Genomic DNA, 16,883 nt, shown 5'->3' with positions numbered 1-16,883 from the left:
GATTTTTGCTCACTGTTCTTGTGATCATTTTGACCCCACGAGTGGAGGACAGAGGAGCTTCTTACTTGTTTTACACCATAATTTGCTGATAAATTCTCTAAAAATCAGACAACGTGACTTTGTGGATTTTTTTTCTTCTTCTCATTTTGTCCCTCAAAGGTGAGGTATACCTATGATGAAAATTACAGGGCTCTCTCATCTTTTTAAGTAGGAGAACTTGCACAATTGGTGGCTGACTCCATACTTATTTGCCCCACTGTATAATATCAACTACAGTATGTCATAGAAATCCATCTGTCCTGCAGCTAAAGGAAAAACAAGTCATATAAAATATCAAATATGCTGTTTTAGCCAACTGGCCAAATAGTCAAGCTTGGATCTTGATGTCATTTTGTATTGTAGAGTGGTGCCTTGAAAAACAAGTTCACAGTCATTTGTTCCGTGACTACGCTCCTAAAATATATAGTAATAACATAATTCAATAGAATGTAAAGAATTAAAACAATTGTGCATCAAGATTAATTCATTGTGCTGCTCCTTTGACTGTATGCACCTTGGGCACCTGGGAGCAGTATAATTCAGACATACTGACTTCCATGGAGATGCTCCTCAGTAAGATGCAGCAGTAGTAGTTGTTTTTCGGAGAGGATAAAGAATATATGCAAGTTTTTATTTTGTGTTCCATTGTTTGTTTAAATATCCTTGCTGCTTAAAGGGTTTTAAAAACTGCGACTGTCTATGCTTAACACGTCAAGGCATTTTCCATTATTTTAATATTAAGCTGGTGGGGCGCTTTTAATGCGTTGTTTTTTTAATACAAGTGTGATTCTCTTTGTTTTATGTTTAACTTGACACTAAAATACAACTAGGAGTGACGTTAAACAGCTTGAAGCCTCTTTTTTTTTTTTAAAAAGAAAAAAAGACCAATATCTGCCAAACTGTTGCTTGTTGTTAAGTAATTTCGGTTCACTGCCACCATGCAGAGCTCGTACCTCAAATTCTTGCTCAAGTCAAAGCAAAAACAGCTGTCAGACTGACAGATCGTATCTAAAAAAAATAATAATAATCGGTCGGGTTACTTGTATCTCAAGGGACCATTCTATTTCATGGACAAAAAGATGAATTCCTGAAGAAATCATCATTGATATATGTCAGGTTGTTATTTATGAAGCTAACAGAACTATTGATCCACAAGCACGAATAACTGCAGCACAATGAATGAGCAGCTTTTTGTCTTAATAGCTACTGGATTAGCTGAAATAAGTCAAACAACAGATCTACTTCAAAATGTCATTTAATGACACAACTGTCAGTCCAAAGATCAGAAAAGTCTGTACGTAACACATTGTGCATAAAGCACTTATTGTGATGCAGCTGCTGGCAAAATGGTGCTTGTTGAGAAACACCTCACCATAAACAGGGATGTTAAATGTGTCATTTAACATCGAACAAAAACAAGCACTTTTGAAAGACATAAGCAGCATGTAGCAACTTTACTGCGTTGTAGTCTCGAGATCCGCAATGGAAACCTGTTAATGCAACAGGCATCCTGTTCAATCACTTTTTTTCTATATTCATATATCAAACTAATTACACCCTGAACTGGCAACTGGCAACCAGTTCAGGGTGTACCCCGCCTCCTGCCCGATGACAGCTGGGATAGGCTCCAGCACCCCCGCGACCCTAGTGAAGAGAAGCGGCTCAGAAAATGGATGGATGGAAGTTAATTGAAAGGGGGCTCTGAATATGTGTTCATTGTTCAGGCAGTGTTTCCTAAAATAGGTCGCGGTACAGTTTTTATTGGGTTGAACATTATTATAGTAAACACTTAAGATATTTTATTGCTCAGGCACACAAAGTTTGTTGAAATGTATGTGTGTTTTTTAGCATCAGTCTTTCCATACAGTCCATTTCAACACTACGACAATAATAGACGTAATTTAGTAGTCCCGTTGAGAAACCACATTTCAAATTTGGATCTTGAGCTGATGAAGTTTAAGAAAGCGTGGCTAAATGCCTCCAAATGTGTTAAGCCACCACTATTTCTTGGCCTAACAATCTGTTGACAGACGCCTCTCATTTCGATCCACTCGCAAGAAAACGAACATCCTGGACTCAAAATATTCCTTCCCAACTCTCATCAATATTTAACTTGGTCTAATTTGCAAACCGCTCTGGTAACCTAATTTGCTGCACTGCACTAGTAACACAACTAAGGGCCACTAGTGAGCATCTGTCACACACTAGTAGCCTCCTGGACCTTACTAGTAGCACTAAAACGACCACTGGTAATTTTGCACCAATAGTAACATGTAGTTGTGCGACTAGTATGCCAACGTTGTGCTGCTATTCTGCAGAAATGTCATACAGTAGTGGAAAAACTTTACTAGTAAGACAGAGTGCCTTGACATTCCACTCGTGTGATGAATTGTCTTAGTCCATGTACTAGTACACTGTTTTTCCTCACTAGTTGTAGAAATTTGGTATACTAGTAGGACAACTACATGATTGCTATGTCACTAGTGAGCAAAAAACTGTACTAGTTGACATCTGTGTGCTACTACTACTGCACAATCATTCTACTAGTGTGCTAAATTGTCTTACTAGTTAGGACAAACAGCGTACTAGTACGTGGACCTTAAGCTTGATATCGAAGGCATCAAGAAAAAATCCTCAAACGGCTTTATGGAAAGCAGACCAAATACTAGCAGCCTTTATGCTAGTACTTCTATTGAAAATATAAATTCTACTGGTTACCGGCTTACACTACAGTACTAATAGTGCACAGATGTCAACTAGTGCACAGTTTGCCTCACTAGTAACATAGCTGTCGTAGCAGTGTGCAGAAATGTCATAAAGTAGTGGAAAAAAACATTACTGGTGCGCTGGACTGTCTAATGGGGACAGAGGGTACTAGTACCTTGACCGTAAGGTGGATATCAAGGATATTCAATAAATGCTCAATACCTCAGTATGTGACATTGTAAGAGCTATTAGTTGACATTTAGCACTTCCCTAGTGGTACTAGTAGCACGCCAATGTCAACTAGTGCAGTGACTGGACTCACTAATAACATGTAGTTGTCCGACTGGTATTCCAAAGTTTTCCTATACTAGTGTGCCGAACTTCTTTTTTTTTTTTTTTTTTTTTTAACCAACAAGACAGTCTTGTAGTAGTGCGCTGCATTGTCTATAGTGAGGATAAAGCACGTACTAGTACATGTACACGTACACTAGTACATGAGCCTTAAACTGGATATCGAATAAATGTACGAATGGCTTTGCGTGTGACGCTACCAGTTACACAACTACAGCTAGACATCTTCATACGCCATCGGGGCTAGGAAAATACATTTTTGTACAAAGGCTGGATCTGGCTCAGTTCGTCCGAACCCTCTTGTGTCTGATTAGATTTTCTTGTTGACGTTCAGCGGCACCGGGTGGCCGCCCAGCAGCCGGTCCCGCTCCCGCACCTCCTCCTGCAGCTTGGCCTCCATCACCCGCAGCTGGCGGATGGTGGCCTTCATCTCCTTCATCTTCACCTCCATGAGGGCGATGATGTCCCGCTGCTCGTTGAGTTTGCGCAGCAGCTCGGCCGACGTGGTGCCGGTGGTCAGCGAGTACGAGTGGTCCAGCGGGCTGCTGGTCACGCTGACGTACTGCACGACCGACTGCTCGGCGGAGTCCTCTGCGCTCGCGGCCGTGGCGATGGCGGCGGTGAGTTCGGCGGAAGCTCCGATGGGCGCGGTGAACGGCGCCTCCGTCGCCACGGGCAGCCGCGCCGTGCCCAGATACTCCCCGTTTTGGCCGATCTGCACCACCGTGATGCTGTCGTCGATGGCCTCTCCGCCGGCGTTGGCCTCGGCGCCCTCGGCGGTGTTCCCGAGCACGGTGTTGATGACGACCCCGGTGGTGGCTCCGGCGGGGGCTGCAGCCGCCGTCGTAGACAGTTTCTTACCTCTGCCGCGCCGACTCCTGCGCTCGTTCACACCCCTCAGGGGGAACAGCGACGGCACTCGGATGCTGTAGGTTTTCCTGCCGCCGACGAAGTGCACGCTGCAAACCCGGTGGCCCGTGGTGGGCTGGAAGGTGCTGAAACAGCCGCTGACCCCGGCCCGGGAGATGTTCCTCAGCCACTGCTCTCTGAGCGTGGTGTCCTTCGGAAAGGTGTAGAAGCGCAGGTCTCGGTCGCGATGCGAATTGCTGTAGCAGCCGGGGACACAGCAGGTGAATCCAGGCATGTTCACGCCGACAGCCCTCAAAGTCGACCCGCACGTCCAGTTACGACGCTTTTTATTGGGACTTTCTTTATTGTGTGCGCGATCTTCTGGAGCGGCCTGTAGCCGGAACTACACGTCCCACAACGCTAACAACTTCCTGTTTATTTTCCAGCGAACGTGGCGAATCTTTTGCTATACCGGCGCTTAAATCCACGCCATTTTGTCTGGACTGCGCGGAAATAAAACCTACACGTGTACGTGATTCGAGGCTGCTGCTTTGTTAACTGCGGTAGACGCTAAGTTCTTTTTCTTCGTTAGGGTGTCAACACAGCAGCCCGCCATTTAGGACTAAAAATACCAGAATGCTTTGCGCTCGGTGACCACCACTACCGGAAAGCTACCGCCGCCGCTGGTCACTTCCTGGTATTACAGACATTTTACACCGGAGAGTCCAGTGCTCATAAAAAGTGAAGGATATTTGGCTTTCGGGTGAAATTTCGTGATGAAACTAAAATGCGGTGGATTTAATTTGACCTTCTCGAAACTTTTTAATTCACTTCAGTACTTTTTGCACAACTTGCTGTTCAATTCAAAACATGTCTTTCTAATTTCCAAGGACGTCCACGCCTATATCTTTCTGTGACTCTTCCAGTCTCTCTTTATCTCTGTTCCAACCAGGTGATGACACTCTAAACTCAGTTGTGACTTCCCCCGGAGAACATCTTTAAGCCTCGCAATGGCCAGGTATCTGTGTCTTGGCCTAATTCTAATTGAACAAGAAATGTATTGGTCCGTTCATGTTTCAAACACCTCTTTTGCTCTTCGGCTCCTTGTTAGAGAACAGCAAGTCGTGCAATAAGTACTCCAAAAATCAAACAAACAAAAAAACACTGAATTCAATAATTAATATTTGAAATAATAATTTCAAATTAATTTTAATTATTCTCCTCTAAATCTTCAATCTTCATCCTGAATTTTCACCTTTTGTACCACTTCTCTGTGAGTTGCATCCAACTTTTTCTTTGTTGTTGTTGGTTTTATTTAAACTCACACCTGCATTGGTGTAAATTGGGTAATTACAATATTTTTCAAAAACCTAAGATAGTTAAAAGGTCAGGTGGAAAAATATGCAATTGGGTCTATCTAAACGCATATGTCACAACATAATGTAGACTTTAATTTCTTTGACAACATGTTTCTATTTTTAACTTTTTGAAACAGCTTGTCATAATGCTTCCGGGGAAATATGGCAACTGACACACCGACGTCAATGCCCGATTAATAATATACGTATTGCATGTAAAATATTTTTGCGGGAGCTAAGCGTGTAGTCTTGCCCACAGTGTTTCCTCCAGTGAGAGCATCTTTCTCTTTTTAACATCTCTGGTTCACCACTCACTTCTGCGTTATTAGGATTCCCACTAAGTTTCCAGGCAGGACACGCCCCGCTGCGATATGATTGGCTCCTGCGTAGCGGGAAGGGCAGGCGACGCAGATGGGACAAGATGACCGTCACAAAGACGTTTGTTATGGATAGGTTTCGGGAAAAGGTTGGGTCTTACGGTGGTTTAGGATGGGTTAAGGTTGGGATTATGGTGGGTTAGGGTTTCTGAGAACCATATTAACGCCGCCACACTTAAGTCATATCTTTTCCAGTCTGGAAGCAGTAGGGCGTGTTCTGCCGGGCTTACAGCAGCCAATTGCAGTGCAGCCGTGCCATGTCCTGGAGCCAGTAATATTGGAGCAGGGTGTGTCCTGCCTGGAAACTACGTGGGAATCTTAATAACGCCTCACTTCCATCGTCAAGTTACCATTAGCAACTGGGCAGCACCCGGTCCGGGTGTTGGCTGAGCACTCGCCTGCATAAATACAGTAGGTATAAAATGTTACGTGTATATACTTTTAATTAGCATATGCCAAGCGGCTATGCATTTTAACAGTTTGGTCGTACGCTGTTTGTCTTGGCTTTGTCGCGGGTAGCTTGTTAGCTGGCAAACATGCTAGCAAACCTTATCACAATGCTCACTGACTCTTCTGTGTATGATGTCTGTCTTATCTGTAGTTAATCATTAAATTGTTTTGCCACATTCATTGTAGTTATTCGTGGGAAAAGAGAGTCTGGCGCCCACTGTGCGGCGTATATATAAGTCTGAGCTCAAACAGAGCTAGCCTAACATTCTTAATTTTAAAGTTGAAGATGAAACCTGTTTTTCCCTCATTAGAACACAGCCAGTTGATGCTAAAAGTTAAGGGAGGTTTCAGTTAAGCCTCCCACAATGAATGTCGTTGTCAGGTGCTCCTACCACATTCCAAATGCTGGCTAACGACGGTTTACGTTGACTAAATAGTTGACAAGATTGAACTGGGCCATGAAAGGTGCCCCTGAAACTGCTCCTAGGAAGACAGAATGTAAATTTATCTTCTCAAATAAATGTGTGTAATGCACTTTCCGCAGAGGTACAGATGATGTTGCCATGCGAGAGGTGTGGCATGTTAAAAATGCGCTGGGAAGTAAATTGCTGTCAGACTGCGAATCAGATGCTCAATATGTCACTGTGACTTTCTGTCTCACTATACAGTAAACGGAGCCTGCAGATAAATCAATGTACTGTATTTTCTCAAATCGTGGCTTGGGGGCTTTATGTAATCATTTGTAGAGTACAGGGCATCCTGTTGGGCAAGCATGTTTCACAGTACTCTAATAGAGGTGAGTGATAACCACTCACCCACCGTGCTGTTGAAGAAGTATTTCAAAATACTGTACTACTCTAGTCAAGTGTTTAAATCTTAGCTTCCTTTTTTTTTGTTATTTTTCAGTGTGAAGGTCTTCCTTCCAGACACCAAAGAGGATACTGGCAGATTGATGAATTGGGAGTTGGGATGTATGTGAGCGTCACCATGATTTCGACGTAAGGCTGCAGCAAGAGGCGCCGTCATGCTGCCAGGAGTCGGCGTGTTTGGGACAGGAAGCACAGCTCGAGTGCTGGTCCCAATGCTAAAAGCTGAGGGCTTTGAGGTCCATGCGCTCTGGGGGAGGAGTGAAGAGGAAGCATGCAGCCTGGCAAAGGAGCTCGGTATCCAGTTTCACACGAGTCGATCTGATGACGTCCTGTTACACCAAGATGTTGACCTTGTTTGCATCTATATTCCACCCTCAATGACACGGCAGATTGCTGTCAAAGCACTGGGTAAGAGGTCAGAAACACACACGACTGAACAGCAGCAAGACGGCCACGGTTGAGGTGTTCGAATTCGTATTGTCGCCATCCAGTTATGTGATAGGAGATAAGGGGCCATCGTGTCCTTTTCACTTGATCGGTATCTGCTGGAAGAAGATCTTATTCTTTCCTAATTTTTAAAGATCACAAAGCGTTAAAACAATCCTGGGGTGCAAAGATCTTGCCGAATTGGACAGCAATAGCTAATATTTATATAAAACAATGTAAAGTTTCATTTTTTTTAGAACCAGTATTTTAAGAGTGTCAGTAACAGAGCCGGCTTCAAGCAGCAGTCTGAGCTTCTACAGCCAGCCACGGTGCTCTTTGTAGTGGACAGCGCTTCCCAAATATCATCCCTTCCCAGAGTATGACTTCAAGACTTGAAGCTTGTCTGCAGCTCGGTAAGGAAAAAGATGCACGGCGTGAGATGTAGAAACATTTTGCTTACACGGCACACAGTTAGCGCAAGCCAAAGAATACTCCAAAGTCCGCAAAGCCTGATACGATATACAGCGTGGCCAAACAGCTCGCTGAACGGCATCATCAAAGGTTAGCAAATGGGATGCATTTACACAACTTGGCTTCACATAAAGTCTAACGAGTGTGAAATATTTTGATGACAGGCAAACTTGTGCCCCACTGGTTGTATTTGATGAGGCAATTAATCAGTAGTGTTTTTTAATAGCTGAGCGGAGTCAAGCACTCATCCACCAACTATGCAGCTGCATTGAGTCATAATACATTTAGGGTAAAGAAACAAAAAGATAGACTCAGGCTGACCAGATGACCAGCATGCACAATAGAGAGAGCTCTCCAGTTTTCTAATGGAATTCCTGAGTGTTGACCTCAGCTTCCTCTTATAGTTGCAACTTCCTGGCAGTGTGTCTCCCACCCGCCATGGAGGTCCAAGGCTATGAAGCCTCGCCTGTGTATTTGATCATCTCTGCTCTACAGTTCATGTAGCAGAAGGTTGAACATTTGGCTAATTCATTTCATACCTGACTTCTTCTAATTAATTTATTCACCTGTTCCGTTCAGACGGAACTCGCCGAAGTGAGTCATCACAGTGGCGTTGGCAATGCAGTTGCTTTTTCCCCGATAAAGACAATTCAATCCATGGGAAGGTTAGCAGTGCAGGGCCAACTGCTTGAAACACAAAGGGGTGTGCCATGGACAATGAGTCTCGGATGTTAAACCTCACACTTTGGTTGCTGCTTCTCGTATTACGCCTCTGATACTACGTCAAAACCCACATCCGCCGTCCATCATCGGTGCCTTACAGAGAGGAGGGGGGAAAAGCCAGTTTGGATGGGAAAATAGAAAATATATATTTTTTTTAAAACATGAACAGCAATGTCCTCATTTAATTAGAAGTGGTATGTAAACAGTCCTCTTCATCATGCCGTTCACATTTTGATGTCAATGAGACCAAGACGACAGTTAACAATTAATCAGCACTACCACGCCATTGTGATACTTCAGACATGACGTTCTCTGAGGGAAATGGCCACAGAGCTTAGTGTAGCAGAGTGTCATCAGCAGGTTAAAAAGAATATTCGGAGAGACTGTAAGTGGACAGCCTTAGAAATGTGCGTTGTGAATTTTGCCTTCAGCTTCTTATTAGAGAATAGCAAATTGTCCAAAAAGGTACTTTAAGTTTAGAGGTCAAATTAAGTTTAACTGCAAAGATTAGAGTGCATTTTAGGTTCATCCTGAACATTCACACAAAAACCCAACACAACTGTCCCTCGCCATATCGCGCTTCACTTTTTGCTGCTTCACTGTACTGCAGATTTTTAAAGGGTACATATAAAATTTTATATCACAGATTTTTCGCTATATCGCAGGATTTCGCGATTATTATTTTTCCACGCGGACTATTACTGCAGAGCAATAAGCACGAGACTGGAAGAAAGAGTGCCCAAAAGACAGAGAATGTCCAAAGTTTGCGGTCCTTTCACACTTAAAAGAAGCTGAAGAGCAATGTGCAAAAAACAACTGACTTAAATGACACAACTGTATGTCTATGGTAAACATCGTTAGCTGATTTAATATAGCCTACCACCGCTAGTTAGAACCAATTGTAATCCCTCCACCGTTGGTCAAGGAAAGACACAGCCGCCAGTGCACTGTCAGTCACTTTATTGAACATTGGTAACAAAATAAACAGAAGCACATATTCACACACAACCTGCCATTTTCCAAAACACATGCTGAGCCACTTAACATAGAGTGGTTGTCGATTTAGCCAGTTAACAGCCTGCCAACTCTACACTTTCATTTGCTGACTCCCAACGTACCTCAACAGGCCAGGGCCCGCCTTTTGAAGTCACGCGCACATTCAGTCACGGTCGGCGATACAGTACCATAGAATGTGAGGATGGCAACCCTAAGTGGACAAAAATAATACCTCCACCTCACATGCGTATTCTATTGGTATTATACATACACGTTTAAAATATATATGAATAACGAAATAAATATATGGTCGTTACTTCCCGGATTTCGTCTATCGAGGGAGTGGTCTGGAATGCAACACCCACGGTAAATGAGGGGTTACTGTATCGCAAACATTTTATTTACTATTGTATACAGTATGAAATGCTGTTATGAATTAACCCGTAGTGCAGTGCTCAATTTTTTTTTTTCCATCGCTGTTGCAACATTCACATGCTATTTCAACGGGAATACTGTCACGTGCTTTTAAATAACGATCGAAATGTGATGCTTAATTTTTTTTTTCCGTATTAGGAAGAGAGAGAAAAAAAATCCATGATGATTATTATTGGAATAATATATTTTTTTCCTCTGTCTCTCTGCAGGCATAGGCAAGAATGTTGTAGCTGAGAAAGCTGCGACTGCTGTGGATTCTTTCCAGATGGTGAATGCAGCCAGATATTACCCGCAGCTGCTCAGCATTATGGGTAGCACCCTGCGTTTCCTCCCCACTTTTGCGGCGATGCGGCAGCTGCTGGTCGAGGGATACGTGGGTGAAGTGCAGGTATGCGACGTGCGCGTGTACGGCCCCAGCCTCCTGGACCAGTCGTACGGCTGGACTTGTGAGGACCTGATGGGAGGCGGGGGGCTGCACACAGTCGGCTCGGCCATCATCGACCTTTTAAGTTACCTGACCGGGACGCGGGCCCAACGCGTTCACGGCCTGCTACGCACCTTCGTACAACAAAATGACACCATCAGAGGCATCCGACGGGTCACCAGCGACGATTTTTGTTTTTTCCAAATGTTGATGGGGCCGTGCTCGGGGGGCGTGTGCTGCACCGTGACCCTGAACTTCAACATGCCGGGTTCCTTTTTGCATGAGGTGATGGTAGTTGGATCTGCGGGGAGACTGGTGGCCAGGGGGACAGAACTGTACGGTCAGCGCAACAGCAGCAAAAACGAGGAGCTGTTGCTAGGTGACGGCGGCTGGGCTGGACCTGATGCGAAAGACATACCTTTGCCCCACTTGCGGGGGCTGGGTGGCATGGTCAAGGCCTTGAGACATTCCTTCCAGGCTCACCAGGAGCGCAGGTTATGGGCGCGCGGGCCGGTCGCCATGGCACCCACCTTCGAGGACGGCTTGTACGTGCAGACGGTTGTGGAGGCCGTAAAGCGGTCCAGCTGTAGTGGAGAGTGGGAGTGTGTTGAGATCATGAGTAAAGAGCCGGATCCCAACCACAACTTGTGCGAGGCTCTGCAGAGAAATAAGAACTAATCATCAAACACGACTCGCAAAAAGTTTGGGTTACTGAGGTTTCGGGTGAAATTTCAAGATGAACTTAAAATGCACTATTACCTTTACAGGTGAGCTTAATTTGAGCTTCTCTAAACATTTGTATGCACTTGTCCAAGTGTTCAATATTTCAGGACTTTTTAAACAATTCACTGTTCTTGGCCCCAACATACCGAATGACGCGGCCGAAACCGACTGAATTTATGCCCAGTGTGCAGGGTTCTGCAACTAGTTGCATGAGTGGCCAATTTTCGGCCACTGGTTTTGATGCGATTCAAAATTTTAATCGCCGGTGGACGGTGTCGCAATGTCACAGCAAAATGCGCGACTTTTCACAAAAAATGTTTCTGGGTTTTAAGCGTAACCTGCCAAGCCACACAATATAGTATCTACTATACTCAAATATATATAAAATGTTTTACAATAGTACTTAACTGTATTTATAATTTCATATTGCTGGCATGGGGCAGAATCCTCGCATTTCCAAGATCAACACTTTTCAGGAAACCAAAAAAAAAAAAAAAAAAAAAAAAACAGTATGCTTGTGGAGTCATTCACATTGCATTTTCAAAGACAGCATGCCATTTTAAAAACTCTAGATTGGACAATAATTTGTAAAAATAACACATCCTTGTGGATACTGACCATTAGTATAGAATTGTGAAAAAATATGAAATGTACCAAATTTTGACACTTCCCGACAGTGACGATACAGTGCAGTGAAAAAGTATTTTCCCCCTTCTCAAAGTTTGGTCTCACTAGTTACTAGGGTTGGGCATGGAGAATCGAGAACGGATTGGAACCGGGAGTAACATCCCGTTCAGTAATCGTTCCAATAAAAAAAATTTGGTTCCCAGTTTTGATGCCTGTAGTCCGCCAAGGAGAAAGTGGCAAAAAACAACGAAGAAGAACGCGCCTGAAGACGTGCTTGTGCTCAACAGTGGCGGCTAACTAAAGTGTGTCTTAACTATGTTAAAATAAATGACCAGTCGCCTCAGTGCATCACTTAGAATAAGATTATATTGTCCAAAGGAGGCTTTCATGATGTGTAGAAGTCGTCTGACTTGTCTATGCCAACATTGAGGCAGCTAACAAGTTAAAGGTCGGTTGCACTTTTGCACTGATGTTTTTTTACCGTTTATTTTAGTCTTCAAACCAATGTAAGAGCTGATGACAGGAGAAAAAAAAAAAGCTTAACATTGAGCTAAAACTTTACCGGTCAAACTAGCAACTTTACATCACAATGAATTGGGACAAAATTTACATAAACGTTGTCTCACAGTATCACAAACACTAACCTTGTGTCTCATCGGTGGGTAAGTAAAGGAATCAACGTTTGATAGTATTTGATTCCATTTATTACTCTTTTTCTTAACCTCAAAATTTACTTTCGGTTTTTTTTGTTGTGTGAAGTTACTTTTCGTGCCAAAATGCTGAGTTCCAGTGCGTACCGTTCAAAATAATAAGCTACTATCTTAAAACAGGAAGTCAAGTGAAAACTTGCACACAAAAACCATTTGATGTGATAAAACGGTCACAAATAATTTTAACAATGCTATATTTAACTTTTTGCTGAAACATTAATTAATGAATATGAAGTCAATTGTGTTAGTTCCAAACACATTTTCTTTTAGTTCATAGCTTTGATATTGATACTGGTTATAAAGAACCCCTGGTCAAATGTTCATTTTAGTCTGTGCAGCGGGCTGCTAAGAAAATGGATGTTCATAATTTGGACACCCTTTTTAAACCATGCAAACTTTTTTTGACCCAGCCCCCTAAAAGAATCTGAATCGAGAATCGTTCGGAACCAGGATCGAAATGAGGAATCGGGACCGGAATCGCTCCAATTCAAACGATGCCCAACCCTACTAGTTACATAGTTGTCCTAGTAGTGTGCAGAAATGTTAGACAGTAGTGGAAAAACCTACTAGTGCGCTGAATTTTCTTACTAGTGAGGACAGAGTGTACTGGATTTCAAGGATGTCGAATAAATGCTCAAACGGCTTTATGGAAAGCAGCCCATACTAGTAGCATACCTGGTCATCCTGGATGGAGGATCCCTCGATCTTTAATCTCTTGTCAAGGTCTCTTTGTTTTCTTCCCCATAAATAGGGAGCTTTCCTTGCCCAGATGGGGGGTCGAGACCAGAGGATGTCATAATCCTTTGTGATTAAAGGATGTATAAATAAACTTGACCAGTTTTTGTTTTTTTTCTTATTTACACAAATACAGTACGTAGCTGTGGCTAGAAAGCAAAGCGTTGTGAGTCTCTGTTGCAGAGTACGGGTGTTTCTTCCTTGACTTCTACATAAAAATAAAAAAACGGACCGGTAGATGTGCAATGCTCAATCGCTCGGTGTGCGTCGAAGAGTCGCAAATGGCAATATCTTCGCGATGGTTCACTGCAGTCGTGTTTGTCTGTATTGTTCTGTTCCTAACAAGAAGCTGAAGGGCAAAATTCGAGCTCCTTGTTTGAGAAAAACAAAAAGTACTGAAACGTTGATCCGTTGGACATGACATTCAAAAGTTTAGGTCAAATTAAGTTCATATGTAAAGGCTAGAGTGCATTTTAGGGGGCATCTTTAAAATTTCACTCAAAAGTCCAATACCATATCCCTAAGGTTTTGTGACTAGTGCATTGTAGGAGTGCTACTACTAAACATGTCTGATGGAACTGGCCAGGAATGTTTTCACTTCAGCTGCAGTTTGCACCACACGACTACTTTGAGCTTTATTGACACCTGTTTTATTGAATGTTTGGCCTGAGAAACATTCACTATTCGTTTTCTCTATTGAGAGCCATTTTTATTTTTTATATATTAATAATAGTTGGGCTAAAAAAAAATAAGGTTTTTTTTTTTTTTTTTTTTTTTTTTTTTTTTTTACATTGATGTGTTTATTTGAAAAATATTATTATACATCCAAGTCCACTGGCACCTTATTGTGAAAGTCTTGATGATGTGATTTGACTAACAAATTTACTTTTGTGACACTTGCAAAATTCTACTGATGTTCCATTGGTGATGCTCATCTTTTTTGGAACATTTACTAGCAGAATAATTCAGCTGTGCAGAACATTTTGAATGTGCCGTAAATTAATCTGGAAATTATCGGTTTCGTGCGACACATTGGATGGAGCATGTGGAGTTGAGGTTTTCCCCTTTCTTGCTAGGATTTTCTCCGGGCTTTCTCCCACGTTCCAAAAACATGCATGTTAGGTTAGGTTATGCCTCTCACTTATAGTCATCTAAGCTCACCTGTGTCCCCAAACAGGATAGAAAATAGATTAAATAATATGTTTTGAGTCACCGATGGTGTAGTGGTACACTCGCCTGACTTTGGTGCAGGCAGCGTGGGTTCAGTTCCCACTGAGTGACGGTGTGAATGTGAGTGCGAATGGTTGTCCGTGTCTATATGTGCCCTGCGACTGACTGGCGACCAGTTCAGGGTGTAGTCCGCCTTTCGCCCAAAGTCAGCTGGGATAGGCTCCAGCGTCCCGCGACCCTAACCAGGATAAGCGGTGTTGAAAATGGATGGATAGTATGTTTTGATGCCACATTGGTAGACTAAGATGTAAGTAATATCTGCAATAGTAAGGACTGTGTTTAATAAGCTATTTTGGAAAAGTGATGTAAAGGTGGATTTGTGTCCCAAATTGAAGCAACTTAAAATCCCACAGACGAAAGAGGATGGAAACAATTTGTGGTCTCCTTCACAAAGCAGCAGATGTTTCGGCAATGGTGGGGAAATCACAATTTCCCTGCATCAACCACATGCGTGAAAACATCTTAATTCCATCAGATTGTGGTATAACAAGAGGCTATTTGGTTGCAAAACAAAACAAAACAGCACAACACATTTGGCAAGCAGGGCTTTTTTTGTTTGTTTTTTCCGACCGATCTGTTACGTATTGTTTACCCTGAAGCAGGACCCAACCAGGTTTCAAACAACCAGGATTCAATGAAGCATTTCATATATTTTCTGGCTTCAAATGTAATCCTGCACCAGCAGAAACGAGGCTCGTCAAATATTACAGCGACATTTTAGCATTTAAACTGTTGGTTTTAGATAACTTATTTGACAAGCAAATGGGGTGAAACTCACTTGTTTACGTTTGTTGTCCTTTTGTGAGACTTGTTGTTTGCAAAAAGATATGAACTGATGCCTCAAATCCAGAGTGGTGCCAAATATGCCCTGTCATGAATATTTGAACCCCTGGATACAACGTGTGACTAGGATGATGTCATGGTCGTACAGTAGTCACTCACCGATACCCTTAACATTTTAGGATTTTTTTGTTTCTGTTTTTAATAAATGAAAACCCCCTTTTAGACCTACTCAGACTCTGCAAAGAAGATTTTGACCTAACTCTATTCCAACAGTGCATTACTGTACTATAAAAGTAAGTTTACATCACGTGTTTTCAGAATATACATCCTATTTCCCAAGACATTCCAAACATTCAGATTTAGCTTGTATTATCATCTTTTTTTGCACTGACACTGTAAAATTATTTAACAAACTGCGCTTCCTCTTCCAGCCAGCGCACTGCAAAATGTATTTAATGTTTGTCTGTATAAGGAAGATTGTTTATTTATGGTTTGGTGTGGAAAATAATTTCATGTTTATTCATCTGTTCACTTTTGTCAGTCTGTGAATTTCTTTTGAAGCTGTAATATTTATTACTTTTTTTTTGGTTTTGGTTTTTATTTCTGACCATGCCTCTTTGAGAACACAGTGTTGTGTTTATGTCTGGGGAATCTGTTTATCTGACAGATATTTCCTTTAATAAATACAGTTGTATTAATTTAAATGTTCACTTTTTGCTCATGTCAAGTGAAGCTAATAGCATGTTGAAACCTTTGAAATAGACATGACTCTTGCTAACAAGTACAGACAGCACATAAGAGCATTTATTCAATATCCTTGATATCCAGTTTAAGGTCTATGTACAGTACTAGTACGCTCTTTGTCCTCACTAATAACACAATTCAGCACACTTGTAGAATGACTAGGGCGCACTAGTAGAACAACTGTCTTCCTGTTTTTTCCACTACTAGAGCAACTGCAACTACTACTAGTAAGCAAACCGAACTAAAGTACTGTGCTGCACTAATAACACCAACGAGTTTGCATGTGTCACACACTAGTAGTCTCCTGGACCCTACGAGTTGCAGCAACATGCCGACTAGTAGTTTTGCCTTACTAGTTACAGTACATAGTTGTCCTGGTTGTGTGCAGAAATGTTATAGAGTAGTGGAAAAGCCTACTACTGCGCTGAATTGTTTTACTAATGAGGACAGAGAGTGTACTAGTGAATGGACCTTAAACTGGATTTCAACTGTATTTTTTATCTTTAATCCCTTCTCAAGGTCTCTTTGTTTTCTTCCCCCTAAAAAAGGAGTTCTCCTTGTCCAGGTGGGGTGGTCTAGACCAGGGGATGTCATAATCCTTTGTGATTAAAGGATGTATAAATAAACTTGACTTGACCAGTCTTTTTTTAAGACAGTGCCAAGTACAGTGCTGTGAAAAACTATTTGGCCCCTTCTCAAATTCCATTTCTTTTTCAGTTTCTCCACTTTAATGTTTACGATCATCAAACAAATGTAAATATCAGACAAATTATGAAATGCTGTTTTAAACTACTGCCTTTATTAAATGGGGGAAAACTATTCAGTTACCTGGCCCTGTGTGAAAAAGTAATTACCCC

General features: G+C 42.3%; 2 protein-coding genes across 4 annotated transcripts; one reads left to right on the top strand and one right to left on the bottom strand.

Annotated features, from left to right (window-relative positions):
• Positions 1-1,278: 1,278 nt before the first annotated feature.
• thap11 (THAP domain containing 11) lies at positions 1,279-4,571 on the bottom strand. Its single transcript, XM_061701026.1, has one exon. The coding sequence runs from the start codon at positions 4,238-4,240 to the stop codon at positions 3,407-3,409; it is 834 nt and encodes a 277-aa protein (XP_061557010.1). The 5' UTR covers positions 4,241-4,571; the 3' UTR covers positions 1,279-3,406.
• A 374-nt stretch (positions 4,572-4,945) lies between these two features.
• Positions 4,946-16,569, top strand: gfod2 (glucose-fructose oxidoreductase domain containing 2). Of its 3 annotated transcripts, none has more exons than XM_061665543.1 (3): positions 4,946-4,963; positions 7,037-7,407; positions 10,260-16,569. In XM_061665543.1, exons 2-3 carry the CDS (start codon positions 7,155-7,157, stop codon positions 11,150-11,152), a joined length of 1,146 nt encoding a protein of 381 aa, XP_061521527.1. In that variant the 5' UTR covers positions 4,946-4,963; positions 7,037-7,154; the 3' UTR covers positions 11,153-16,569. The 3 variants fall into 3 exon arrangements, with proteins under 3 accessions (XP_061521527.1, XP_061521508.1, XP_061521517.1); XM_061665524.1 differs by lacking the exon at positions 4,946-4,963 and adding an exon at positions 6,016-6,091; XM_061665533.1 differs by lacking the exon at positions 4,946-4,963 and adding an exon at positions 6,020-6,095.
• Positions 16,570-16,883: the final 314 nt, after the last annotated feature.

Source organism: Phycodurus eques, chromosome 2 (assembly GCF_024500275.1).
Source record: "Phycodurus eques isolate BA_2022a chromosome 2, UOR_Pequ_1.1, whole genome shotgun sequence".
NCBI lineage: Eukaryota > Metazoa > Chordata > Actinopteri > Syngnathiformes > Syngnathidae > Phycodurus > Phycodurus eques.
Note: the sequence above shows the minus strand (reverse complement) of the source record. Positions and strands in the feature narration are given on the sequence as shown.

Coding starts and splice junctions, on each gene's coding strand:
- thap11 (XM_061701026.1), bottom strand. CDS start 4,240: ATGCCTGGATTCACCTGCTGTGTCCCCGGCTGCTACAGCAATTCGCAT.
- gfod2 (XM_061665543.1), top strand. CDS start 7,155: ATGCTGCCAGGAGTCGGCGTGTTTGGGACAGGAAGCACAGCTCGAGTG. Junction 7,408..10,259: donor GATTGCTGTCAAAGCACTGG/GTAAGAGGTCAG, acceptor GTCTCTCTGCAG/GCATAGGCAAGAATGTTGTA.